The 27,990-nt window shown below is 36.8% G+C and overlaps 5 protein-coding genes across 12 annotated transcripts; 3 read left to right on the top strand and 2 right to left on the bottom strand.

Annotated features, from left to right (window-relative positions):
* Nucleotides 1-2: 2 nt before the first annotated feature.
* LOC123225472 lies at nucleotides 3-11,323 on the bottom strand. 5 transcript variants are annotated; one of them, XM_044649434.1, is made up of 14 exons: nucleotides 11,186-11,323; nucleotides 9,825-10,956; nucleotides 8,982-9,717; nucleotides 8,338-8,833; nucleotides 7,474-7,625; nucleotides 3,963-7,397; nucleotides 3,644-3,856; nucleotides 3,151-3,354; nucleotides 2,919-3,059; nucleotides 2,170-2,328; nucleotides 1,502-1,852; nucleotides 994-1,426; nucleotides 620-710; nucleotides 3-276 (listed from the first exon to the last, which is right to left on the bottom strand). In XM_044649434.1, the coding sequence occupies exons 1-14, from the start codon at nucleotides 11,217-11,219 to the stop codon at nucleotides 63-65; spliced, it is 7,791 nt and encodes a 2,596-aa protein (XP_044505369.1). In that variant the 5' UTR covers nucleotides 11,220-11,323; the 3' UTR covers nucleotides 3-62. The 5 variants fall into 5 exon arrangements, 4 of the variants coding, with proteins under 4 accessions (XP_044505369.1, XP_044505360.1, XP_044505377.1 ...); XM_044649425.1 differs by having other exon boundaries at nucleotides 2,856-3,059; XM_044649442.1 differs by lacking the exon at nucleotides 11,186-11,323 and having other exon boundaries at nucleotides 2,856-3,059; nucleotides 8,982-9,694; nucleotides 9,825-9,991.
* Nucleotides 11,324-11,567: 244 nt separating this feature from the next.
* On the top strand, nucleotides 11,568-15,738 carry LOC123225494 (DEAD-box ATP-dependent RNA helicase 32). Its single transcript, XM_044649464.1, has 8 exons — nucleotides 11,568-12,046; nucleotides 12,270-12,545; nucleotides 12,902-13,225; nucleotides 13,502-13,693; nucleotides 13,809-13,964; nucleotides 14,136-14,554; nucleotides 14,823-14,974; nucleotides 15,182-15,738. Exons 1-8 carry the CDS (start codon nucleotides 11,678-11,680, stop codon nucleotides 15,538-15,540), a joined length of 2,247 nt encoding a protein of 748 aa, XP_044505399.1. The 5' UTR covers nucleotides 11,568-11,677; the 3' UTR covers nucleotides 15,541-15,738.
* Nucleotides 15,739-16,722: 984 nt separating this feature from the next.
* LOC123220227 (late embryogenesis abundant protein Lea14-A-like) lies at nucleotides 16,723-17,496 on the top strand. The gene is made up of 2 exons (XM_044642311.1): nucleotides 16,723-17,035; nucleotides 17,137-17,496. Exons 1-2 carry the CDS (start codon nucleotides 16,830-16,832, stop codon nucleotides 17,384-17,386), a joined length of 456 nt encoding a protein of 151 aa, XP_044498246.1. The 5' UTR covers nucleotides 16,723-16,829; the 3' UTR covers nucleotides 17,387-17,496.
* A 68-nt stretch (nucleotides 17,497-17,564) lies between these two features.
* On the bottom strand, nucleotides 17,565-21,521 carry LOC123220209 (polyadenylate-binding protein RBP45C-like). 4 transcript variants are annotated; one of them, XM_044642288.1, is made up of 7 exons: nucleotides 21,123-21,520; nucleotides 20,293-20,767; nucleotides 18,646-18,701; nucleotides 18,444-18,574; nucleotides 18,253-18,349; nucleotides 17,992-18,150; nucleotides 17,565-17,889 (listed from the first exon to the last, which is right to left on the bottom strand). In XM_044642288.1, the coding sequence occupies exons 1-7, from the start codon at nucleotides 21,417-21,419 to the stop codon at nucleotides 17,887-17,889; spliced, it is 1,218 nt and encodes a 405-aa protein (XP_044498223.1). In that variant the 5' UTR covers nucleotides 21,420-21,520; the 3' UTR covers nucleotides 17,565-17,886. The 4 variants fall into 4 exon arrangements, 3 of the variants coding, with proteins under 3 accessions (XP_044498223.1, XP_044498215.1, XP_044498231.1); XM_044642280.1 differs by having other exon boundaries at nucleotides 17,992-18,156; XR_006503002.1 differs by lacking the exon at nucleotides 17,565-17,889 and adding an exon at nucleotides 19,860-19,941 and having other exon boundaries at nucleotides 18,103-18,156; nucleotides 21,123-21,521.
* Nucleotides 21,522-22,567: 1,046 nt separating this feature from the next.
* Nucleotides 22,568-27,936, top strand: LOC123219881 (polyadenylate-binding protein-interacting protein 4-like). Its single transcript, XM_044641835.1, has 13 exons — nucleotides 22,568-22,938; nucleotides 23,450-23,571; nucleotides 23,688-23,839; nucleotides 24,043-24,193; nucleotides 24,684-24,718; nucleotides 24,991-25,039; nucleotides 25,149-25,179; nucleotides 25,431-25,699; nucleotides 25,794-26,048; nucleotides 26,488-26,586; nucleotides 26,730-26,783; nucleotides 27,127-27,214; nucleotides 27,409-27,936. The coding sequence occupies exons 1-13, from the start codon at nucleotides 22,770-22,772 to the stop codon at nucleotides 27,585-27,587; spliced, it is 1,653 nt and encodes a 550-aa protein (XP_044497770.1). The 5' UTR covers nucleotides 22,568-22,769; the 3' UTR covers nucleotides 27,588-27,936.
* Nucleotides 27,937-27,990: the final 54 nt, after the last annotated feature.

Consider the following 27,990-nt stretch of genomic DNA (forward strand, 5'->3'; position numbering starts at 1 on the left):
GGTACAAACAAAATTTAATCTCAAATAGATAGTAGACTTAGCATTTAACAGATACATTTTGCTCAGAGACACAATTGGGTCTTAATTATACTCCTTTCCCATTCAAATACACCAGAAATTTCTAAATCTTGATAAGATAAGACCCCAGATTCTAATGATTTTTTCCCAACCACATTTGAAATAATCACTAGGAGACTTTGGCAAGCATGAACTTCATCCATCTTCTCCAAATCAGTCATTTCGGACGAACGATCTTTCCATGGCTGGTAAAATGACCTGCCCAAAACAGATTCGGTGAAGCCATTTAGATCGACAGTATGATTACAGGGAACAAATAATGCACCACAGTCAAAAGCACAAACACTGAGCGGTATATATAGGAGAATCTATTTCCATGTTCATGGAAATGGAAATTTATCGCAATTTTTCAATAACAATACAACTGGTTTTTTTATTTCAGGTTGAAAAGAAGACAGCCGATGTTATTAGAGATCACATGAAAAACGGCCTAAGATTTAACAAAACATGGATTTTTAAAGCAATGAACATCAATCCTATCTCTGCAATAGAAGGAAATGAAAGAAAACAGGAAGAAAGTATTAAAGACAGGATGCATTACCATCTCCAAGAAGGGTTTACTTCAGCAGGACAACGTATCCTTGAACACACTGATGCCATGGAAGGATGATGAAGAAGCTTGAAACTTGATTCTGATTAACATGAACAGAGAAAATTTAGAACTCATAGAAATGTATTTTCCATTGAATGATAAAACTTGAAAATTCCATTTCACCTAACAATTATATATCAGTCTGAAAGCCAAAGCACAAGGAAACTTATTGTCTACATATTACAAGATAATTAATTCCTCAGATTAGATTTGGTTTGGGGGCAATCCAACTATCTCAGTCCTAATTAGTGCACCCAAAATAAAATCATACAAGGATGCCGAACACAAAAGTAACAGGTAATTATTTGACATAAGTTGCAAACCTGCACATTGTGAGTCATCATAGAGTAGGAGAGAGAGTGCAGATATAACAGAAGAAAGCACTGGACAATGCACGCCAAGAAGTTGTTGAAGGTAAAAGATAGCAGCAGCTAATATCTCTTCAGATTCCAATCTATTTTTGTTGACTCCTTCACATCCTTTTTCGATAGTCTCCAGTAAAGAAAGCAAAGTTTTGTGTGACCTTTTTAAAAACTTGGAATTAAAATCATCATTTTTCAAGGAAAGCTTCCCTAGAATAACAGAAGCAACTAGCCATCGCAGAAATTTTGATGTGAAGGACTCCTCAACTGGTGCCTCCTCTGACATGCTCGCAAAATGCTGATGGACTTTTCCAAGCCAGTGCATTTTTCCAGAGTCAGACTTGACAGCAGTAGAAATTGCCCACATAAGAAAACTTGAAAGCTTTGCTTGGTCCTGTAAAGCACATTAAGAAGAAATCCATTAGGTGGTCCACAGAATAAAGGGAAAGAGCAAGTAAGAGAGAGTTACAGTGTGGAAAATGTCAACTGGAGGTGTGCTCATAAGGATGGCTTTAAGCCCAAGCTCTGCATTTGCACTAGGTCTTGCATTATCATGTGCATCGATTGTCTGATAAATTTGAAAAAAGCTCTCAAGTGATAGTGTCAAATGTGGCTGGAATATCTTCCTTTTCTGTGATATCTTCAGAGTTGATATCAAAATCTGTAATATTGATTTAACCAATGAAACATTTTCTCTTATCAACTTCATCCCAGCAACTAAGAGTTTGAACAGAAGAGATGAAAGTTCCATTAGCTGTTCAAGGGCATGTGTTTGCAGCCACTCAGTGATATTTCTGGATGAAATAGCATTGTTGACAACCTAAATTCAAAGACACATATGAATCCGAGAAACTTGGAAAATGTTTCTATTGAAACAATAACATAATAACTCTTTAGCAGTATTGCATGCAAACTTACACAAGGTAACTGCACTATTGATAAATGTAAAGTCAAATTGCAAACCTTTTCAATGCCCCTCACACACAAACACATATCAATTGTTTATTTTATTACTCAAAGAAACAACAACAACAACACATCTGGAAATGAAGACGAAAAAGGGACACAAACAAAAATAAATATCATAACATTGTTATGACCAAGCGAGACCAAGCCAAATGGACAAGGATTTGATACCTCTGTAATCACAACCAACTGTGCCAAGAAAAACCCTTTTTCATCTCCAAGTAGCATCCCACTAATATTGGAGACAAGAGCTGATAACCAAGAAATCAAGCCACAATGTTCAACTAGGTAACAAGCCAATTTGTGCAATTTAACAGACTTCCTCACTGTCTGCAAAGCAAACAAGTCAATTTATTTCAGTTTACCATTAAACAGTTATGAGTATGCCAGAAGAAAAATGTAAATGCTATATGCCAAGCCTATAAATTCAAGCATTCAGAGGCACCCCAAAAAGTGACAATTGCAATTCATTATCAAAACATAGTGACATGAGAACTATCCAAGATTAGCAACTCGGTAGAATTGTAAACCCAAAAGACAACAAGCCCAACTAACTCTTAAAGTTATATCATTGTTCATTATTTTTAGAGAAGTGAAAGAACACAACAATATCAATTACCTCAGTTCATCAAAGATTTCATCCTATATATTTAAAACCATGGCACAGTTAGAACAGAAGATAAAAGCACAAAAATGTTTTATTCAACCACATGTCATCCCATGTGCTTTAGGATTATGATGGCAACCATCGTTAATCTTTATTTATTGATTTAAGAAAAGTCTGAGTTAGAAGATTTTAACATATATCCATACATGGGAGAGGGAGCATGAATAGTTATAATGAGATTAAAAACTACCAAAAGAATTAGTTCCTTTGATTCGTTGTCTGACAGAGGAGAGGCATAAAAACTGAGTAGAACCTCAAGTATGGAGTTCCTGATATATATTTGAGCATCATCATCAAAATTCAGTCCTGCATATACAAGACGAAGCATCCACAGCCTCTCTGCTCTGAAATTAATAGAACTGCTCAAGAAAAAATCATGGAAAAAGGGTATGCACTGCAAATAAAGTACAAAAGGAGTTTATCACTGCAAGGCAAAGAATATTACAATAAATATAAAATAAAAGACAGAATTGCAAAACATATACCTTTATATTCACCCTCGAAGATCCCATCAAAAGCTTACTCAAGGTTGCATAATGTTCATGTGAAGGATCCAACAGCAAGAGAGATGTCTCTGCAGCAAAAATAGCTATGACAGAAGGGATTCTCTGCCATGGTTCTTCTATTCCATTTTGTATGTATGTCAACAGAAGCCGAAGTCGCATAAAATCCTTTTTCTTTTGACACTTCTGCAATAAATGATTGAAACTTGATAAATTAAAATTTTCAATATAATTAAACTATAGGAAGGAAAACTATTCACCACTAGTTACAACTTTAAAAATATTAAAAATAAAATTAAATAATTGTTTAGCTTCTAATGCCTGGGAGAAAGAAAAACTTAAAAATGTCATCATTTTTTCATGTGTTGTCAAGGATTAAATTGAGAGAAATTTCTGCCATTATATGACTAAAGAATCTGCATGCAATAAAAATTTATAATGCCACAAGCAGCATCAAGAACAAATAAAGCATTACCTCCAGTGCAATCTTAAATCTCCCAAGAGTTTCATAACCCAACTTTCTCATTCCCACATCCAGTGAAGACATACTAGCGAACGCAACTGCAAGCAAGCCTAAACCAGCAAACTCCACAGGTTCTATGAAACCCATTGATAAACTATAAATTGAGAAAGATAAAATGAAAACAGGATCGTATCTTTGAATACTTTCAACGCCAGGGGGATGCATCTGCATATGACCAGTAAATTATTACATAATTTGAGAGCAATGGAAAAACAACAACTTCAAACAACTTTAAAGCTGTATTTCAGATTTTCATTAGTCAAGGACATACATCACATATATTAGTAAGATTATCCACTTGAGGCCTGTTTGAAGATGAAAGTTCACCACTAGCAGTTCTATCATATGGAAAATATAGAACTGTCATAGCACATATTTTGGGGTCAATAGGAAGGTTTTCTCTTAATTGACTTCTTCTACGTTCTTTAACTGCTTCAGTATCAGTCATGACATTCCAAGATATATCCTGCTCCAGAGCCCGTTCTTTTCTTACTTTTACTGCAGCACTTCCCCAGAGGTAATCCAACTGAGCTATTTCACTATCAGATTTATCAATAAGCTCAATCTCATGCATAACATTGAAGATCTCCAAGTCAATATCCCCGAGTGTTGCACCATAAGAAGACAGAAGTAACGAATGCAATTCTCTAAGATTTATACCACTATCTTTGTCAAAATCAGAACCACATAGATGGGTCTTCGATTGAAGCAGTGCTCTGAGTAACTTAACAATTTCCAACTGATTCACAAACATCTTAGTTCTTTCCAGATCATTCTTCTCATTAATGGCATTTGGATTAGAATGAGAGATAACAAGCAATCTCAGAATACTGGACATGGGCCTCAAAAATACACCAGTCACAGCCATTGATGGCATACAGACAGACTGTATGGCAGAAGCAAACTGGGAATGAGCAAGCAGCAATTGCAGATATGGAACACGTGAGAATTTTCCCTCCAACAGTGAACTTATGATGCTGTGAAGCATTTTCAGAGTTGTGGGATCCTCAAACCTATAGAAAAGAGATGATCTGATCAATTGTTCTAGGAAGGGAATTGATTGCATTTCAATAAGACCATCAAGCATCATTGTGGTTAATTCAAGAATACTTTTCAAAATGAATACTTCCAAGTATTTATACAATAACAAACAATCTGTGCTCTTATTTTTTGAACTGTCAGAGACTGAGGGTAATTTCTTAACCATCTTTTGCCAGGTACCCACCAAAATATTCATAAAGTGCATTCTTGATGGATTCTGTTCTTTAGATACTGGTTTCACAGAAAATTCCTTTGATCCCTCATCCACTTCCATTTGCACAGAGGAAACCTGATAATCTTCTGGAAATAATAGCATCCTAGCAAGTGATATTTTAGCAACAACTCTGTTAATGAGGTTTACTGTTTCACTAACCGAGTTAAATTTCAATTCACTAACATCACAGTCTACTTGTAGCTCCTCATGTGCACAAGAACATGGGAAAATAGAATTGAAAAGCTTCATTAATTTCTTTGTTTTCAATGAGTCTCTGCTCAAGGCAAAGTGATACTGCAAAATATGGATTGATTTTCCAAGAAGACTATCATCAACGAAATTGAGAAGTTCTTCAGCAGATGATGGGAAGAAGTTGTCGTATTCTTCCTGAAACAGAAATCCAGACACAAAGCTCTTCCAATTACGGAAACCATTAAACAGAATCCTTGAATAATAAGAAGTTATACTTTTAAAATGACTGTGATACTGCTCTTCAAACTTAACAAAATTAGAATCCAAGTATGATAATACGACAGGCAAAAGCGTTATAAAGTCCTCATCTGCAAGAGCATTGTCATGGGTTCCCATCAGATTGCTGGAAACAAGTGAATCCTTGTTCACAATACCTAAAAGTAAGTTCCCAAACATTAATAGATGCAAAGAGCTCATCTTGGTGAATAGTAACAGGAGTTTAGCTTTGGTCATGTTTGTCCTGTAAACACAGTGAGATATCATTTTTATAGGAGTCCTCATTATGATCCTTGAAATTCCCAAGCTCAATGGATGAAGAATATTTTGCTGCAGATAATTCTGACAGTAAATGGCTTCAACCACTTTGAGCAAACAAGTGTCTGCAATATCTAGATCAAAATTAATCGCAAACTTGCATACTCCAACATAGATTTCCTCCACATGGTTCACATCAAAATTTCTCTCTGTAGTCTCCCAAAGCAAATCACACAACACTCTCTTCATAATAGGATGCTGCAAGTAATTGGACAGAGCTTCAAAAGCACCACCAGCAATGCAAAATGCAACAGAAAGAACAGACACATCGCAAGATTTGTGAAGGGAAAGTTCTTCCATGTTAACTCTAATAAACATCCAATGTACTAATTCAAGAAGTTTAAAGGGGGATATGAACCTTATCAAAGCATGTAAAGCATAAAATCTTGGAAGGAGGGGTAATACATCTTCAGTGGCAATGCAAAACTCAAACTTGTCTCTAAGTTCCAGAAAAAGTCTTTTTACCAGGGCATTGAAAGCCTTGATAAGTGGCTTGCTCACACAAACGTCAACTTTGAGTATAGAATCTTGGCCACTGAATGAAGACAGCAAGAAGTCAGAGGTTGTTGCCAACACATCTAGGGCATGCTGATCTATTTTATGAACTTTTTGCTGAGAATAATTCAGCAAAGTCTCCAAACATTGCTCTAAGTTTCCATTCGTCAATTCCTCATTACAGCTCAAAGGAAAGGTCAATGAAGCTAACACTGCAGGATGGCGGAATACTATTTCAGCCATTTCTTGAATTTTCTCTGCTGACAAATGAAATCTAGCTTTCCTTGAACATCCAGAAAGTTGAGCAAAAACATGCTTTACAAAAATTAAGCAAATTTCAGAAAGTTTCCGGAGTTTCGCAATGGGTTCAATTTTATAAGATAATTGTATCTGATGAAGCCAAAATAGCAAAAGTCGCAGATAGGAAATGAGGCAATCACTGGTCCACTCAGATACTTTAGCCAAAAGCAAGTCTTTTATTAGCAAGGGCTCCAATAGATCAGGAACATCCATTCTCATAATTGCAGGAAATAACACATGGAAAGGTGCCTGCTTCAGAAAGAAACTAAATGCATCAGCAGCAGACTCAGTTTCCTCAAAATCAATGTCACATTGCATTCCTTCAGCTAATAGAGAATGAGAGGTAATTCCACGAGTATCAACTTTTCCAACTTCATGATGAATCCTGGTGATTGCCTTTTCCAGACCAGGGAAAAAAATTTCAGGCCACATCTTAGAAACACTGGCAAGAAAACTTGAATCAAGAAAGATTATTGATGTTAATAAAGAGAAAGGAACTCCAAGAAGATTCTGAGAAATGGCAATCACTGAAGGAAAATTCTTCAATAATCCATCAGGTGTTGTACACAACATTGCAGAAGAGAAGGCTTTGACAATTCCAGTTATTTCAACAGTGTGCCCACTGCTTACAATATTTTTTACTTCACCAAGTGTATTTAAAAAAGAGTTATCAGAAGGCATAACTTTTTTGTCAAAAGAAAAGATGCAACATGTCTGTTGATGTGATAGGCTCTGTGAAAAAAGTAACAAATTCTTCAAGGGCCTCCACTCACATAAGCCATCCCCAGAATCATCATCTACAGAACAGCGACCCACAAGTCCCTCAGACAAATTTGATTCAATCAAAGCAGATAATGATACCACATCTACCTATCAAAATCCAGCTCTCTTATTATTTCACATAAAAAAAAGCCTGCAATTATAACCTAAAACAGAAAATGTTTACCTGAGTTTGCAAGAGATATTTCAATGTATTGCTCACATATAATGAAATCATAGACTTCTCAGGCAATGAAAAAGTTCCAGACTCAGAATTGAGAATTCTTAGACATTTCTGCAGCACACATATGATGAGGGGGCTGAAATCAGGTGATACACCTGTTAAACAAATGAGAAGTCAGCACAGAAAATTGTATCTGTATCATAAATTTTGTCAGAAGTACAAGAACCTGAACTAAAGATCAGATTACATTAAAATCATCAACAATGTGCCCAGCAAAAGCACAGAGATGAATTCTTAGTTGAAAACTGTTTCTTGAACAAAATGTTTAAGGAAACTAATTAGTGACACACACACAAACACCCGCACACACAGAGACACAAATGGTGATTGGACAGATGATAAAACAAAATCCTGGTCCTGAGACATGCACAAATGGCATATCTATAGATAGCAGTTGGTACTCCCTCATAAAGACAGTTTTTTCCTTTTTAATACCCATTTTATCTAATTAGATGCAACACTGGCCCAGTCTGTCACAAAAGAACAGAAGATTCAGATAACTGGAGTAGCAAATAAGAATTATATTTGTAGCAATACAATTCTTCAACTAGTTGAAGAAACACTATAAAAAGCAAGAATTTCCCTAGGATCTTGAATACAATTTCCAGATTGAAAATTCATCAGGCCACACCACACTGAACGGGAAATCAATATAAACATGGAAGTAAGGAGCAGCAAGGAATAAATACAGTATAAACATGCAGTATCTTCTCTAAAAGGACATATACAATTCACAAAGTAGCCCATGAAATTAAAGTGTTATAGCTACATAAAATTGAAATAAAAAGCATATAAATAAATTTTTACCTTTAAAATTTTTCAAATGGTTAGTGTGTGTCTCAATAATAGCCCAATATTTGAATAGACTATTCCCTACAGTAGAAATGGCATCACAAAGGAATGATACAACAACTCGAGACAAGCTCTGCAGCACCGCTACCCCTTTTTCCTCAGTGAGACATTTGTTCCTACTATAACCCGGCAAAAACAAGAACCATGCACTAATTTCGTTTATGTTTTTATCAAATGCACCAGTGCTGAACATGGCTGCTTGTGCCAGATTAAATGCATGATCCTTTATCTCACTGATTGGTGAAGAAATTGACAAGTTAATAAATGACTGCAGATGTTTGTACATCAATGGTGGTGCTTTGATGGGGAGCCCACTCCTTGGAGAGCATTCAATATATTCGAATAGGAGAGAAAGAAGAGAGCTCTGCAGACTGGTTGTTACAGCTAAAGGATCACTCAGAAGATTCGCAAAAAAATCAAATGATCCCTCCAAAACACTGGGCATCAATCGCTGACAAGACAAAAAATTGTTAGTGACTTGTTGAAGTTAGAATCATACAAAAGTGCAAAAGAGTCCATCTTATCAGTCATTTAAAAAATAGGATGCATAAATAAAGTAGAGGTAAGCAACAAACAGGAGGCTGAGAATTAAAACTCACAATATATATTTTAAGAGCATCGAGAAGCTTAGAGAGGAAGATAATGTCTGCATCACTTAGAGCAACAGGACCAGAGCATTGGTCCAAACCCCAAATTTCAGAAATTACATCCGTAAAATCTTTTTCATGGTCCAACTCATCTGTTATAAGTGTGTCTACTATTCTGTCATTGTCCTCAGATGGATCAATTTGAGGATCAGAACTTATCCCACCTACAATTATATCCGTATCCTCATCCATAACATTTTTTTTCATTTTCTTCACACCTTTCTTGCTGCATTCCAGAAAATATGATGATTCTGCTTTTCTCTTTGAATGTGACTCACAATTTCTATTATGACTACTTTGCAAAGAAAATAGAGTAAGTAAAACTTGTGGATCAGGGAACAAAGTTCGGACTGCATTCTGAACTTCTTGAATAAGAGATGTCCAACTCTGCATCATTTGATTGCTAGAACAAGAACTCTGATGTAAAACACATATGAAGGAATCTAACAACTTCAGAGCCTCCAAAAGAAGTCTTAGAGTTCCATGCTTCACAAGATAATCAGAATGAAGCAATCCCTTATTGATCACTGATCGGCTGAATGGGCGAGGACATATGCAATTCAAGACACTCTGCACATCAGCACTATTAAAAGAAGGTGGATCATGGGATTGAGCATCGAGGAAATCAAATGAAAAGCCCATGCCCACTTTGGAGACCAAGTTTGCTGCCAGAGAAACATTAGCAAGCCTGCAAGAGTTTCAGTCACCACTCATAGAATACAGGAATAATGATAATCAAACAAACAATTATAAGGAAAGATCACATAAGAAATACAGTTGTAATGGAAAATTGACCAGGTTGGAGATGCATAATCTTCAAGGTTGTAAGGGAATTGATCCATGTATTCTGAACCTAAGGATGGTTTGCCTTCAAGAATTGCCAAAAGTAAGTCTCTATGATAGCTGATCTCTGTAGCTTTTAGCTTCTTCATAAGCCCCAGTAATCTCTTTGGATTACCCCTTAATGGATTTGGACGTCTCTTCAAGTCTGGCATCAAGCCATTGGAAGGTTCAGTACAAACCATTACTAGAACACGGTAAGCCAACTCTGCAGCAGCACCACCGTCCTCTCTCCCACAGATGCTGACTAACTGTTCCAAAGTAACACTTCCAAACAGAACACTCCGGAGACCTGGGGGTACCAATGACTCTTCCGTCAAAATCCTAGTCTGTAACGTAGACAAAACATACATAACAATCTCATCTTCATCATTCCCAAGCCCACGAAGCACACCAGAAAACATTTCCCTCTGCTGCAAGACCCATCTCAACAAGCCTGGCTTCCCCACCTCCAAAAACGACATTGCAAACCTAATAAATGACTTCCTTGTCAAGTGCTTTCTTTTCTTGTCACCCCCCTTCTGTTTATACTCCGAAAGCTTCGAAAATACTGGAAGCTTAAAATCAAAGTTTTTTGCAACCTCGGTGGCCAACCCTGAGCCACGCCTGACAACTGAAGCCATTAGCAAAAGTGCAGCATTTTGGCGCTTCCCTTCTTTACTATTCAATTCCCTATACACATCACCCATCTTTTCATCAATTATCATTCTAGCCAACTTGTCAATAGCCCTACTAGTACCAACTCTCTCCTGGTCGTTTGGTTTATATAATCCATCAGCATGACTAAGAATAGCACATATTAAAGAAAAAATATAAGACATTCCCGGCTTTCCCTGTCGAAGCTTCCATGCTTCCATAACCTCCGAGAAATTATTAGACGTGTGTACATACAACCTCAACAATTCACCTCCAGAATCTCCTTTCAGAAGTTTAATAAACTCCTTTGCAGCATGTGAACATATCTTAATTTCTAAGGTATTTAAATTATGCAGTAGTTCTTTAAGTTTTGCTTCATGGTTTGCTTTGAAAACAAGCATTGGAGTTTCTTCCACCTCCACCTCACTCTCATCATCGTCATCCAACATAACTGCAATTAAATTGTAAACATGATTAAGCAAATTATTTCCCAAAAAGGATAAACAACTAAAGTTCAATATCAAAAATCACAAATTTCAAATCTTAATTTAAAAAAACCCAAAAAAAAAAAATTTCTCATTGAAGAAACATAAACTTGTCAGTTCAGTTTGAAAAAATAAGAAGAAGAGGAGCTTTTGGGGGAAACTGAATTTTTTCAAAAAGGAACCAAAAAATTGGACCTTTATCACCGGAGAGTGATCTGAGTTCGTCCATGGAAGAATGAAGAAAAATCGTTAAACGTGAAGGACAATGTAGAATTACTAGGGTTTAAGGACACAGGACAGAATAGGGTTTTGCGGAGTCATTGGGAGGATGTTTGGATACTAGAGGGACAGTATTCCTTTCGGGGATCAGAACCCCTAACAGGTGATAACGGTATCCTTGTTCTCAGTTGAGGTTAATTGTGTCTTTTCACTTAATAGATTCAGCCGGTCTCAAACGATGCATTTTGGGCTTAGCAAGAAACGCAAAGCTTCAGCCCAGAAATTGCTTCAAACGGGCCAGCATCCGGCCCGGACACTTATCCGCTCCGTCTAAGGAAACCTGTTACAGATTTAACAAATTCTGATAAAATCCTTAAACCCTAACCCTAACACTCTCTCTCCGTCACCTTTTCTTCTCGCAAATCCTCCAAACAATCGCCACTCACACATTCATTCACCGCTCCAAATATGAAGAAACCTAAGCAAAAAGCAAACCGCAAGACGCTTCGCATGAACGAAGTAGAAGAAATCGAAACCCTGAACTCATGGATCGACTCTCAGAAGCCGGACTCCGGCACCAATCCTCTATCCTTTCCGCCGATGAATAAGAAAGCACCCGTCGGGCGTATTGGTGTAGGTGAGTTCTCCTCGTATGTGGGGGCCACGAGATTCGATCAATTGCCCATATCAAGGAATACGAAAAATGGACTAAAAGAAGCCGGCTTTGTGAAAATGACTGATATACAAAGGGCTGCTTTGTCTCATTCATTGTGTGGGAGAGATATTTTGGGGGCAGCCAAAACTGGGTCCGGAAAAACTTTAGCTTTTGTAATTCCAGTAAGTGATTTTTTTGCAGGGTACTCGAAATTTACTTTTTTTTAAAATTATTTTTGGGTTATGGTTTCTGTGGTTGGTGTATTGATAGATAGTGTTCAAATGGTTAACCTTTCATATTTTCGAGGGGTAAAGTTAATTTTTATTTGTGAATTATGAAAAGTAATTCGTTTGGTTAATCATGGAAAGGAACTTAGCCAGTGCTATACTTTGTTGCTTATTTCAGGTTTTGGAGAAGTTGTATAGAGAGAGATGGGGTCCCGAGGATGGTGTAGGCAGTATCATAATATCTCCCACCAGGGAATTAGCTGATCAGCTTTTTGATGTATTGAAAGCTGTTGGCAAGTACCATAATTTCAGTGCTGGGCTCCTAATTGGTGGTCGCAAAGATGTTGATACAGAGAAGGAGCGTGTAAATGAGCTGAACGTTTTGGTTTGCACCCCTGGGCGGCTCCTTCAGCACATGGATGAAACACCAAACTTTGAATGTTCACAGCTTCAGGTCAAAATTATGTTCTTTCCTTTTGTTATTGGTCCTGAAGATTTTTTTCCTTTCTAGTAGTCATTTCTCGACAGATTGTGTCTAACAATTTAGATTTGCCGTGGTGATCTCATTCTGATGTTCAGTTCTAGAGTCTAGATTTGTCTAATTTTACTTCTGTGTACTCTGGTTGAATTTTTCAAAGCATTTTCAGTTCTCTTCTGCATGTAGTTGTTGTTGTCATCCCTTGTGCCATGTCACTCACTTGCCACTCGCTACTTTCTTAACCTCAATATAGATGCTATTACTCAGGCTCAGAGTTAATTTTCCATCTGTTTGTCTGCTGATCTGGTTGGAACTTTCTGGCCAGGAAACAGGTTTTGGTGCTTGATGAGGCAGATCGTATTCTTGATGTTGGCTTCAAGAAGACTTTAAATGCAATTGTCTCACAGCTTCCAAGACACAGACAGACTTTTCTTTTCTCAGCTACTCAAACAAAGTCTGTTCAGGATCTTGCAAGACTGAGTTTAAAAGACCCTGAGTATCTCAGTGTGCATGAGGAGTCTGTGACAGCTACTCCTAATCACTTGCAGCAGACTGCAATGATCGTTCCCCTTGACCAAAAGCTAGACATGTTGTGGAGTTTCATAAAGGCACACCTTAATTCAAAGATTCTTGTGTTTCTTTCAAGCTGCAAACAGGTAATTTGATGTCATTCATTTTTGTTTACAAATATAGACTTGGTTAAGGTAATTTGATTGTCATATTGATGAACATAGACAACATGAGTTGCTGTACTTTGGCCCCTAATTGTTGCTTGAATTTATCAGTTAGTATGAGGACTTGTAACTTCTATTTCATGTTATGTCCTTCATTTTGTTCTCTTTTAAATTATTAATTGTTCCCCTTTCATCTCTCTTTTTTTCATAATCTTATCTTTGATGATGATGATAATGGAGAATATTACACTTTACTAGGTAAAATTTGTCTTTGAAGCTTTTAAGAAATTGCGTCCTGGGATACCTTTGAAGTGTCTTCATGGTAGGATGAAGCAGCAGAGAAGAATGGGAATATATTCCCAGTTCTGTGAGAAGCGTTCAGTTCTTTTCTCCACAGATGTGGCCTCAAGAGGTCTTGATTTTAATAAGGCAGTTGACTGGGTTGTCCAGGTGAGATATTTAGCTATTCAAGGGAGCAACGTCTGTTTTAAGATATATATTAAATATCATAGTTTCCTTAAATTTGTCTTAGATCATTTCTTATTTTCTTTTCCTTTTCTTTTAGGTGGATTGTCCAGAAGATGTTGCATCCTACATACACCGAGTTGGCCGAACGGCCCGCTATAATTCTGGTGGGAGGTCAGTCTTATTTCTAATGCCTTCAGAGATGAAAATGCTTGAAAAGTTGCGAGAAGCAAAAATACCCATACAGTTTACAAAGGTTGGTCCATTGATTCATATGTTTTTTTCCTGTTACTATTTGGATGGTTAAGCAACCTGGCTAGACCATAGCCTTGCAATTGATGGCTTGAATTTTTAATTCATCATGTCACATGAACATATATGTGTGACCTTTTGTACTCTGATTTTGTGGTATTAATGTTCTTTTTAGGCAAACACAAAAAGGCTGCAGCCAGTTTCTGGCTTGTTGTCGGCCTTACTTGTCAAGTATCCTGATATGCAGCATCTGGCACAAAGGGCCTTCATCACATATTTGCGGTCAATTCACATTCAAAAGGATAAAGAGGTTTTCGATGTGATGAAACTTTCTATCGATGAATTTTCAGCCTCATTGGGTCTTCCTATGACCCCAAAAATCCGATTTTTGAACCAGAAGATTAAAGGGAAAAAGCTGCCTGGAAAACCCTCAGTTCTTGAATTAGAAAATAATGAGGGGGAAGAGGATGCCTCAGCAATTCCTAAGGAGGATCTGCTTGTTGATGATTCGAAGGAAGAGAAGGTGGACAGAGATATTGTTCTAATGAAGGATAACCAGTATGAGGGGAAAGCTAGCTTGATAGAAGACGTTATGTATGCTTCTTTCCTAGAAATTATTTTTTTATGAATTAAAGATAAAGATGGCCTTGCAAAAAGTGCTGGTGGGCTGGACAGCTAATTCTTATCTCAGAATGGCGTATCTTTCCAACCAAAATATATATGATTTGATATACTATCTCCAGCTAGAATTTTTTTCCATTATAAATGCAATTGTTTAATTCATTGAATCAGTCATAGTGAACCCTAAATCTCACTCTTTCACCTTTGTTATGTAATTTGAGTTGGTATTCTTGTCTTTCAGTCCAGCAACTAGGATTTTGAAGAAAAAGAAGTTGAAGATAAACATCCATAGACCTGTGGGCACCAGGGTTGTCTTTGATGAAGAAGGCAAAACACTACCTCCACTTGCGATAGTGGCAGACCCCAATAGTAGCAATTTCCCGCTTGATCCAGGTATGTTTAGCAATTTTGGTGTGTGTTACTAATCTTATTTTTAAGGTATAACTGAACTTGAATGATCACAAGAAAATTTGTTGGATGAAAAGGCAATCAGCGTTTGAAACTGACTGATTGTAATTGGAAATGTGATAAGAGCAAAACTCTTGTCCCTCTCCTGAAATCTCGTTAATCTTGATGCACCTTATGTTCCATGTTTCACAGACCAAAAATCCGAGTACTATCGGAAGTTAAGAGAAGATATGAAGCATGCAGACAAGGAAGACAAGCTTCTTGATCGCCAGCGTCGTAGAGAGAAACGAGTCAAGGAGAAAATGAAGTGGAAGAAGGGGGACGTGGAAGAAGAGGATGAGGATAATCCCTCTAGGTCAGAAGAAGAAATGGAGCATGGAAGAAGGAAAAGGTCAAAGATATACTATGATAGTGGAAGTGATAATGATAGTGACAATGAAAATGGTGAGTGCAAAACAAATAAGACTAGCAAAGATTCCAAAGCTGATTCTATTACTCTGGAAGAGCAAGAGGCACTGGCTCTTAAATTGTTGAACTCAATGCACTCATAAGATATATACGTGCTACGTCTCTCAGCTTGTACAAGTTTTTTGCTGTGAAAATTTTGCTGCCATAACATGTTGTGACTTACGAGCTTCGGTATTAGTTGTAGAATATTGAGTGTTCAGATATGTTTAGGCTGGCAACTTTTTTGTCTCTTTTGTTTACATGAATCCATATTCAAATTAAGTTACAATTTTGATTAGTAAGTATTCTTTACACATGGCAAAGAGAACATTATGAGCTCTCTTCAAACAAAACCCTTACTAGATTTTGATCTAAACTGGTTTTATCTCGGATTGAACAAGAATAGATCAAGCTTATGCAAGCGAGATTCATGGGTTGGACTTGTTTTTAAAAATGAGTTTGTTTTTGTTGGGTTTTGCTTGGTTTGAATCAGCTTGTGAGTAAGGTTACACTTGTCAATATCTCGGTTGGGTTTCTCAACTTCCAAGTTCACTCCCTTTTGTCTAGAGCCAATCCTAAAGAAAAAGATATGTTTAAGGTGTATTTGATCTGAACTAAAACAAACCTTGCTTGCAGCTTGGATTGAAAATGCTTAATTCAGGTTCAAGCCAAGCAAAATTCAAACAAGGATTTTCTTGAATTGAGTCTAACTCAACCTAAATTAGATGTTCACTTAACAAAGAGTATACTGATTAATATCTGCAAAAAAAAAAAAAAAGAGATTAATATTATATTTCACTGTAAGAGATTTATTTACTCTAAACTCTCTAATGGTTAAGTTGTCTACTAAGTAAAGTAAGTAGCCACTATAAAATGTAATTATCTACAACATGCTTTGTTGCTTGGGCATAGCATGCCCAAGCACGGAGTACTTATAAAACAGTTTTAGATATACCAAAGCATTATCAAAGAGGGGGATGTAGCTCAGATGGTAGAGCGCTCGCTTAGCATGCGAGAGGTACGGGATCGATGCCCCGCATCTCCAAGAAATTTATGTTTTCGCTTGTGTTTTTTTATTATAATATCATGACGGTTGATCTCCAATATCAACGGAGCATTGGATGGAGCTGCATTGAATATGATATGGACACAAGCACATGCACCCATTTGCAGTTGAATCTTCAAGCATGGAAAGCCACTGCTATTTCGTCATCCTCACTCACACCGCCATCAATCAGATCTTAACCCACGGAAACCCCCACGACGTCAACACGTAGATCCACACGCGTCTTCATCAAAACACTTCGATCTTCACACGTGTCAACAACCATCGGCTGCCTTCTATATAAGCACTACAACAAGAGGTTCTTACCCCGTATCTTCTTCTCTCCCAATGGCGCAGTTGTTGGACAAAGCCAAGAACTTTGTGGCGGAGAAGTTGGCCGATGTAAAGAAGCCAGAGGCCACCCTTGAAGACGTTGATTTGAAGAACGTTAGTCGTGAATGTGTTGAGTATACCGCTAAGGTCAACGTGGATAACCCATATAGCCATTCTCTTCCCATCTGTGAAATCTCCTATACCTTCAAAAGTGCTGGCAGGTTTCTTCAGTTCTTCTCAACCCATCACCTTCATTTCATTTCTTCACTTTCCTTAAGAGGATATGAAATATGTTAATATTCTTTCTTTTTTATATGTTCAGAGTGATAGTTTCGGGAACACTGCCGGACCCTGGATCACTGAAAGCAAGTGACAAGACGATGCTGGAGGTGCCAATGAAGGTGCCCTACAGTATACTGGTGAGCTTGGCAAGGGACATTGGTGCAGACTGGGACATTGACTATGAGGTGGAGTTGGGTCTCACCATTGATCTTCCTATCATTGGAGACTTCACTATTCCCATCTCCAGGAAGGGGGAGATCAAGCTCCCCACACTCTCTGATTTATTTTAGCGCTTTCCCCCCTTTTTAGCTTATCTGTTTCTTGTTGTTATGATGGAGGTGTGAAATGTATAATCACCACGATTTGAGTTAATAATGAATACATCTTTTTTAAACGTCCAGATAGAAGAAACTATCAAACTCATGGCCTTAAGGTCACAAACATGTTGACCAAAAAAGGAAACAAATGTAAACACAAAAGCAAATGCGATAACACGTTATAAAAACTCCCATGTTGTTAGAAAACACATCACAATAAGAAAAATTGAAATATAGAAAATGTTACACAAATAGCATCAAAAGCAATGTAGCAGCTGCACCATATTATCTCATCAATAAATGCCCTTCTATGATCTCTATGCCCCTCTGTGCTCAAACACCCACTTCAAACAAAAGATAAAAAGAAAAGAAAAATAGAAAATCATATTCTAACTCCAAACACAGCTCGCACATCCCTTCCTAAAATTATCTGATCACAGCAACACCAACTTCAACATCTTAGCATGAACTCATCACTGCACAATCCACAAGCATAATAAGAAAATCAATATAATAATCCCCCCAAAATTCACTATATAATTAGAAAATAAGCTATCAATCACAGCCATGCAACTCACCTGCTGTGGTTGTTGGTATGCCCCTGGCTGCTGGAAATTTCCATATCCAGGATAGCCACCATAGTATATGTTGGGGTCCTGGGGAGGAGGCGCATATCCATATGCCTCATATCCTTGTGCATATCCATAGTATCCACCATTCCATTGGGCTTGATCAGGCTGATCCTAAGTTAATGTATTGATGCACACTATCAATTTGACAGACGACAGGAAAATGTGCTCAAGAAAAGATTGATAAAAAATATGGTGTGGTAATGCAACCTGTTTGTTTGAGGGACTACGTCCCCATGAAAGTCGAATGTTCTGTCCTCCTAATTGGGTTCCATTCAACATCGACAAGGCTTGCTCCGCACAAGCTCTTAAGATCATCATAGGCAACATCAAAATCAAGCAAGAAAACAATATTGAATGTAAGGGGAAAAAAACACAATTTGAAGTAGCTCACTGTTTACCTATTAGCAAACTGTACAAAACCACATCGCTTGCCTGATGGAATTTTCACATGAACTAACTCGCCATATTGACCAAAAACTGTTCTCAAAATGTCATCTGTAACACTAGGATCCAAGCCTCCAACAAATATCTGCATTCAAGGTGACTAGTCAGTCGAATATTGACAAGACAAAGGGACCAACATGAAGAAAAATGACGCACTGTTGTATTATTTGGATCACTCTCGCCCGGGTTTCCCTGAGAATTCTGATAGGTAGCTGCAAATGACAAACACGTCAAAACAATAAAAATATTAAAGTTCAAACTGATTTCTCTCCCACAGGCCTTCACACCTAGGCATATTAATGGTCTGTCACACTAAAAACAATTGAACATGACAAAAATTTCGATTACAGTTGGTAAAGAAAATTTGGGACAATTACACTCCCACACCAATTACCAAATTGACAAGCCATAATGTTTATTAACAGGCAAAAAAACCAAACCTGATTGCTATGACATAAGTCAATTACAAATAGTAAATAATATTAATAAATAAAATAATAAAAAACCAAAGACCATGAGTAACCATCACAAACAATCAACAAACGGGGGGATTACTGCAAACTATGTATTTAAATGATATGATCTTGGGCTTCCACAAACAATTTATAACATGTGATACACAAGTTGTACATCGGAAAGTCCAAAACCAATGTAAAACACTTCCAAAAAGTTATAAGGATGATATAGGCATATTAAACACCTAAAATTTAACTGCTTCAGAATACACAGCGCTTTAAAAAATAAAATTAAAAAGAAAAGCAGTAATAACTTTCAGAAACACAACTAAGATTCAGATGAACAGTGATTTCAAGCTTGAACTGAAAATTGGGTCAACTATGCATTTGTAGGGGTAAAAGAAGCAACCACACATAAGCTAAGGAATTGAAAATGTTACAGCCTGAGTTGTTTGGTGTGGCTGGAAATGCTCTCAAAAGCAACAAAAGTAGCAAAGGAGAACAAAAGAATAAAAAGGAAGCACAGTTAAACCAGAAATGATACAAGATCTATAAAAGAATACAGAGCAACGCAGATTAACATGCAAGCAACACTATCCAATACCCATTAGGCTTCCAGATAGCTTTGTGTTAATTGACCAAGCACAAAAATAAATCCGGGTTCTTTCTAATACAAAAAGCACATTTTACAAATGGACCAAAAAGTGAAAAGAAAATGTAACCGCAAAGGAAAATGTTCCACAAGAAATAAACAACAGTTTTTCTGTATAAATAAAGAACTAAGGAAAAGAACAATATTGACTTCGGAAAAAGAACATAACTGGTACGAGGAACTGGAAAAAAGAAATTACGAATGTAGCACAATAAATGCCACGCGAAACCGAAGAAGCTGATGACGTAAACAAAATAACTGACCTAAAATGAGGCCACGCATTAAAGTGGTATCATTTCATCCGAAATCAGTTCCAGGCCCCCCATAATGGAGCCTCTTGATGTCCTGCTTTAAGACAACATGAGTTTTATATAAGTTTTTGCATGTTTCAATTGAATTAAATGATCCCAAGTTTACAAAGGCAATTATTGGAAGGAAATGACTTCGTAAATTCCGCATTCTCCAGGTGCTTAACTGAAAGAACGTGAATCTAGAACACTGTTTGACAAATTCACCTTGAAAAAGTTTACACATAACCAACAAACATTCAACTGACCACTACAAATAACCTAATTACTTTATAATGTAAAAGATGAACGAGAGGAAAAACACATAAACAAATCATAGCAAAAATCAAACAGCTTTACTGCAGAACTACAGCAAATCAGCAATCATAATACCAACTGCAACACATACCCTTCTGATATTGCTGGCTACTGACAGGTTTCTTGGTAGCTGCAGGCCCAATCCGCATGGGTCTAGTAGAACAGAGCACTCCATTCATTTCAGTCATGGCACGCAGCTGTTCATTTTCATCACCAAACCTCACAAACCCATAGCCCTTAGTACGTCCAGTTGTCCTATCAGTGACAACTTTAGCACCCTTTAAAGATGGATAGACAGCTCTAAATGTTTCTTGTAACATGTAGTCAGTAACATCAGCAGCCAAATCCCCAACAAAAATCGTGTAATCAGGACTCTCGTCAGAGCGCCTCTCACCAGCTCCATAAGTTGCCCAGTTTAGTCGGAAATTTTGCTCACTGCTTGGCATCTGTGTACCATTATAAGACTGCAAAACCCTCTCCGCAGCAGCATGACTAGCAAACTCAATGAATCCATAACCCTCGGGAAAATTTGTTTGCCTGTTGCGGATAACCTTTGCAGAAATCACCTATAAGCAAACAAACAAACACATTAGTAAGAAAACAAGTATGAATCATATAATACAAGAAAGCCCATCAACATTAATTTAACAACCACTATTCAACTACAAGCTAAACCTCTCATGTCAACTAACTGCAATCAACATACTTAAACACAATACTTGCAAATACTTTGTAAGTCTTATTCAAAAGCACAAACAAATCATCTAAAAGGAGATAAATTTGGCAATCAAGTAACAAGCAAGAAAAGAAGATCTTCTAAATCTTAAACAACGGATGACGATTCACTACTAATTTGATTACATTTCGGTATAGCAACCATAAAATATAAATATTTTAATACATTATTATAAGCGTATATACCTCCCCGGTATTAGCGAAGATGCTGACGAGATAATTTTCATCCATCCACTGCTGCAGGTCTCCGATCCACAACGACCGGATCCCGTCGGTAGCCGTATCAGGCGGGATGGCGTACTGCATCTGCTGACTAGGCGGCGGGACTGGCTGCGGCGTCCATCCAGCAGGAGGCGTAACTGGCGGGTATTGCTGCGGATGCTGCTGGTAAGTCATCCACTGCTGCTGCTGGTACTGGCCGCTCTGATCGGAGGTCGGTGGCGGCATCACCTGCGACGGTACTGGAGGAGGCTGCTGCATCATCGTTGAGGAAAAAAAAGAATTAAACTAAAAAATATTTAGTTTGAGATCCGAATACGCGAGAGTGAGCCCTAGAAGCGAGGGTTATGTTTTAAAGGGAAAATCATAGAAATCGTGCCGCTTATTTATAGGTGAAAAGCTCGAGGACACGTGGAGGGAACTTATAGGTTAGTTTTGGGATAGGGTGCATCGGCTGTCATTGGTATGGTTGTTCGGGTATCAGATTGGACCAAGCCAGGCCTTACCCGGCCCAACTTATTAGGCATGTAATAACGTTTTTTTTCCTTAAAATAACCATTATTATGTGTATTTATAAATAATTAAAATTATAAATTAAATAAAATAAAAATAATATTTAAATAATAAATATTTTTACTATAAATAATAATAATAGCAATAACTATATTAAGTATTTCTGTTTATGATATGGGAAATAATTTCCAATTTTTTTATGGTAAGTAATAATTTCCAAATTTACATCTAAATTTTATATTTAAAAATAATATGAAATTAATTAATAATTAATCCATCATTAGATCAATTAATTTTATGATCAATTGGGTGCCCTTCAATTACTCTATTTTATTATTAATTTTATTCATCTTGATCCTTCCATTAGAAGCCTCCTAAAGCTTGCAATAAAAAGGACGTATTTAGTTTCTGAAACCTTGGGGACTTAGATGAAAATAACCTTCTCCTAAGTTTTTAATAAAGAAGAAACATGTAAAATCAGAAAATAACCTTGGTGACGTATTTTGACTGCTAATCTTTAGCTTTAGTTTAAAAGGTCCAGTAAAATCAGAAAGTTACACCTAAATCTTTGTTAATGTAACTTATATGTGACAAGTTTAACGACACTTTCATAGTCTTATGGTCAAATATAATAAGAGCGGGTATGAAACAAATCAATTTGATCTCGATTTGAAAAACTCGAATCTGAATAGGAAGAGTCCCAATTCAGCTTAAAATGGTTGTCAATAATTTTATTTTCTCTCATAATTTTTTTGTATTTTTAATTTCTTCTTCAACAATGTTTTCTCTTAGACTTCTTCAAAATAAATGTAAAAATACATGTTGATCCCACCACTTAAGACAAAGTACAAGGGGGTGCAAATACATTAATTTAAAATTTGTGAATTTTTAGGGGAAGATACCTCGGAAAATAAGCTTGGAATAAAGACATTGAGACGTACCCTCTTTCTTCCTCGTACCGTCTCCACTTCTCAGATCTCTCCTTCGATACAACGCAAACGTCTCTGCGAAAGGAAACACTTTTATAACGCAAACGCTTCTATTCAATCTCTAAGAAGCAAAGGGAGGGAGAAATAAAAAAATATATATAAAAAAACAGAGATGGGGTACAAGAACAGAACAGAACACGAAACCAATAACTCTTCTTCGTTGAGTGAAGCCCTGATTTTTGCCACGATGTGTATCATTGGCCTCCCTGTCGAAGTCCACGTAAAGGACGGTTCTGTTTACTCTGGAATCTTCTACACTGCTTCTGTTGAAAAGGACTACGGTATTTTCCCTTTTTTGTTTCTTTTATTCTAAGTTGAAGTTTGTGTTAGTTTTGTGCCTTGTTTTTCATTTTTTCGAATTGGTTCTGGGAATTTTTTTTGTTTTGTGAAATTGTATCTGGGATTTGCATTTTATGGGGAAATGTATCCGGCTTTGGGTTCTATGTGTTAGTGGTGATCTTGTTATAAATGGTTGTGATCGGATTTGATTTTGAGTTTTTGTTTATTTATGTCAATAGTATTTATGATTTTCCTTTAAATTTTTTATTTTTTTAATATTTGTTTTTCCTTTTTATTATGCACATTTGCCATACAAGAGGAACTGAGAAGATAAAATTTGCTAATGTAATGATCCTGACATGGTCCAACTAAGTTTTTTCTCGTTTTAGAAACCAAAAATTAAACTATTGGAGCATAGATTTGTCTTGGAGTAATGTTTTCATATGGCATTAATTCTTTTTCTTACGTAGAATGTTGAGAGAGTTTTACTGAATTAGTTTGTGGTTGGTCAAGGCATTGTCTTGAAGAAAGCAAAAATGACTAGAAGGGGAAAAAGTAATGCAAATGTAGCAAATGGGGCTGTAGTGGAAACACTTGTAATTCTGTCGGGCGATCTTGTGCAAGTTGTTGCAAGGGTATAAATCGCTATTCTTTTCCTCCTTTTTTTTCTGATATATTTAAAATTCTTGTTATTTGTTCAGTTTTACTTTCGTACAATTTGCCTAACATATATGTGGGATTTTGTGCACAGGGAGTTCAGCTTCCTCCTGATGGCGTTGCTGGTAGTTTTGCTGGTGAGAATCTAGAAGTTTTTACAGGGACAGTTTCCTCTTCTGAGGATCAAATAAGTGAGGCAAATAAATCTTATAGATCTGACATGAATAAACAGCCTAATCAAAAAAGGTAAAAGCTTCACTTCATTTTCATGCAATTCTCGTGAGATTGGGTGCTCTGTAACAAAATTGCCTGAATAGATACTTACATGAGGGCAAAGGTTGCAATTGCTAAATAGAGTTATTTTGATGTATTTTAGGAAGCTGGTTGTGCCTATCAGAAAAATAAAGTTCAGATGCATTGTGTACTAATATCTTTAACTATGTAAGCAGGAACTCAGGTGGCTACGAGAATGGTTTTCTCCATGGTGATGTGCCCACCAAAGGTGAGGTGGATGATGAAAGGAAAAGATTGCCATTGAATAATGTGAGGAATGCCATAGAAGTTGATAATGCAAAAGAAGATGGGATAAATGTGGCAAAGGTGGCTGCTATACATCTCTATATTCTTCACAAACACTTACATTCACAAACAGATATATGTTTAACTAATTTTTGGTCTAGTCTTGGAAGAGGCTTTAAAATTTTGTCTTGTTTTACATATATATGTAAGTAAATGTAAGTCAAGCATGATATTTCTTCAACAGAAAGCTATGCTTCCTATTATAAGCATCCAATTATAAAAGAGTATTGCTATGCACACAACTTTTGTGCACAAACAATGATATGTCATTATGTGATTGGATAGTTAAAAATTAAAGATAAAACAACACTCAATCACATAGTGACACATCATTGTTTATGCACAAAGTTGTATTCAAAGTTGTGCATGTAGTATTATTGATTATAAAAACATTGATCTAGAAGGTCTAGCACAACCAAGTTGTCATAATTTCAAAATAAAAGTGGAAAACAAAGATGAGAAATTTTTTTAAGAAGTGTTGTTCATTTTTTTACCTTCCCCCTCAATGCAGGGTGAAGAAGCTTCTTGTGACACTGTTAATGAGAGGTATGATTGATCAACTTTCTGCTTATTTCAATTCTATCTCTTGCAATTGGTATTTTGGTTTCCCTGAACAATTTTGGGTCTTAGCTTTGGATAAAACATCAACCAATTTTCAGTTATGCTTGAAGTTCTTTCCACAATTATTCTACAAAACAAGTAGCCATATCTTTGCTGGAAATAGACAGATTGGTAGGCTTTGTGCCGTATCTCATTAAATCCTTTATGTTTATATTTCTTTCCCACCCTGAGTATCCTGTCATTTGTTTTTCTGACAGACAGGCTCAGTATGCTCCCACTTGGGTGCTTGATCTTGACAAGGAGAATGTATGTCAATTCCAGCTGATTCTTTTTATTGGTTTGTTTTAGTGGAAATTATTTGGTCCTGTAGTTTTTGATGCTATATTTACTTATTGATTATGATTGTGTTCTGCAGGCTGATGAAGTTCAAGGGTCAGTTTCAAACTGTGAGTTTGATATCCTTGGTTATCTTTGACATCATCCAAAATTATTTTAAGTAGAAGTTCCAAGTGTTTCATTGGCAGTGGGGTTCGGACCACCATATTGTTAGCTTCTTATTACAAAATTCAACACAGTCAAGAACTCTAACTTATCTTTGAGTTTTTTTGACCATGTAATCATTGCTTATTGGTGTTAAGCATAAGCACTTGCCATCGTCTGATTAATTTTATCATAATTGTTTAATACTTATCCACAGTGGAACCGTCTCATGCTCAAGTGATACCTGCTGAGGGAGACCATTCAAAGATGACACTCAAACAGCATAATGGTGTATCACATGACCCTGCTTATGCATGTGACAAACTGGTTAATCAATGTTGTGAAAGGCCCACTTTATCTGATACTTCTTCAGATGTTGCTTATTCAAATGTTTTGACTTCATTGAATCCAGCTGCTGATGTTACATCAGCATCATCAACGGAAATGGTCCCTCCACAAAGTTCACAGTCCGGTAAAGTCTCCAAGGTAGGTTATGTATTGGGAAGGATAATCTTTCTGATATTATTTCTATTTTTAGGTTTTTATTTGCTTATTTTTTAGGCATACCTCTTTGTTTTAGGAATTTAAGCTCAATCCAGGAGCAAAGATCTTCTCACCATCATTTACAAATTCATCATCAGCTACTACTGCAGCACCAGTGGCTGCAAGTACACCTTACATCCCGAGCAACTCTTCTTTTATACCTGTTGCTGCTGCGCAGTCAGAAGTTGGAATGGGTCCTTATGTGTCTCATTCATCAGTGCCTGCTAAGTTTGTACCATATGGTAACTTGGCAGTTGGAAATGGTGGCAGTGCTGCTCAATTTTCCCAACCTGTGCGTACTATCAGACTTTGTTATGTACTTATGTTTACATTTTCTTTGTATTTATATTGCAACAAGCATAACTATAACTGTCCACATGCAATCTTTGAGGGTGCCAAAAGCCAACTTTGTTGAGGTGCTTGAACAATGTACTTAGTAGTACTATTGCATACTACAATTACAGTTATGAAATGGACATGCTTTACTTAGAATGGTTACTTGCTTTGCCTATGTTAAGAATTTGTTCTTGCATCAAATAGGTTTTCACTTGCAAGTTTCTTTTTTTCTGGGACTCCCAATATGAATTACTAACAGAAACATGTCTATGTGGAATTAGCTTGTAGCATCATACATCATTTGTTATGTCATTGTACCTAGGTTGGCAGTGTTTGCAATGTATGTGTATGTATAGATTGTGCAATTTATTGACTGAGTTCCTTTCTGCCCATAGCTCGTTGGACATGTTGGAACCCGGACGCAACCAATTAGATATGCGGGTCAGTTTCCTGTTCAGGCTGGACCTGCTTATGTACATTCAAATTCACAAAGAGTGAGTAGTTGGGAGGATTTCATCTGCCTTCTTTGTTGCAATTTGTTTCTTGTTTTTTGAGTTTCTGTTACTATATAGGGGGACATTTAGATATTATCTACTTATGAATGATACTTATTTATCTCTCTCTCTCTCTCTCTTAGGTTATGGTTGGAAGATTAGGGGGACAGCTTCTTTATATGCAGCCAGTTTCCAATGTAAGATGCAATGCCGGCAATATGATAGAACTGCATGGTTTAAATTCTCAGATGTTTGAGAGTTCCAATTATATTCATTAATTTTAGATGCTCTTAGTTTGAAAGTTCTAATTATATTACTTTGTCTTCTCCTCTGCTTTTTGTAATTCTTGGCATGGAGGGATATACTGGATTTACTGTCTCAGAGTTCTTGTCTCCTTTTTTTCTTCTGGTGGATGGTTTGACCACTCATTGCATTTCAATCTCTTCATTCTTTTATAGAAGTCCTTCCCTGAGTTCTATGTGATTTATATCACCATGAATTTCTGTGACTGGCTAACCACATTTTATTTCATTTTGGAAGGATTTTGTTCAGGGTATGGCAGCCATCTCACAAGCACCTGTTCGACCTGCATTGACACCACATCAGGTCCCATTTCCGAAGCACCAAGGTATAAACAAGTGCAAAATGATGAATATTGTTATAACATCTAAAAATTAATTCGTTAGAAAATATGCATGTTGTTTGGAATGTGTACTGGTGTTTGCTGTTAAACATATCTGCAGTTGAATTAATTTTTATACTCTAATGACCTTGCTTTGAAGTCTAGCATTTTTGGCTCAAGCAGTTTTTTAATGATTGCAGGAACTGCAGCAGGCCAAGCACTGCAATTGTGTGTTCCCTCCCCTCTTGTGGCCGGTGGATTGCAACCTTTTGCAGTGCCAAATCATACCCACATTCCAGTTCTGCAACCTCCAATCCCTGCCAACCGCCCAATTCCAGTGCCAGGATCAAATGGTCTCTACAGCACCAAATTTCCATGAAAATACCTTTTCTTTTTCTTTTTCGGTTATCACAACACAAATTTTTTTTTTTTGCCAATAAAAATTTTTGGGTTATTGTGTTTGTTTTAAGGGCGTCCAAAATAGGATTTTTTTTTTTTTTTAACTTTATTCTTTATGTACAAGGGACTGCAAATTTTTTTTTCTGGCTGTACTGAAGCGTTGATTGGGACTAAGGAGAGAAGATTGCTCCTTTGTCTCATTTCTCTTCTTACCTGGTGGGGAAAGTTTTAGGGAGATTACTTGGGAATTGCCAGTTAAACAGCTGTAGCTACAAAGAATAGTAGCATCTACAATTTTGAAATGAAGATCGCTGCAATAGTTTGGCTTACAATGTCCTCCAGTTAAATTGTTATGAATTTATGTCATTCTTAATCATATTCAC

This window comes from Mangifera indica, chromosome 1 (assembly GCF_011075055.1).
Source record: "Mangifera indica cultivar Alphonso chromosome 1, CATAS_Mindica_2.1, whole genome shotgun sequence".
NCBI classification, from domain to species: domain Eukaryota; kingdom Viridiplantae; phylum Streptophyta; class Magnoliopsida; order Sapindales; family Anacardiaceae; genus Mangifera; species Mangifera indica.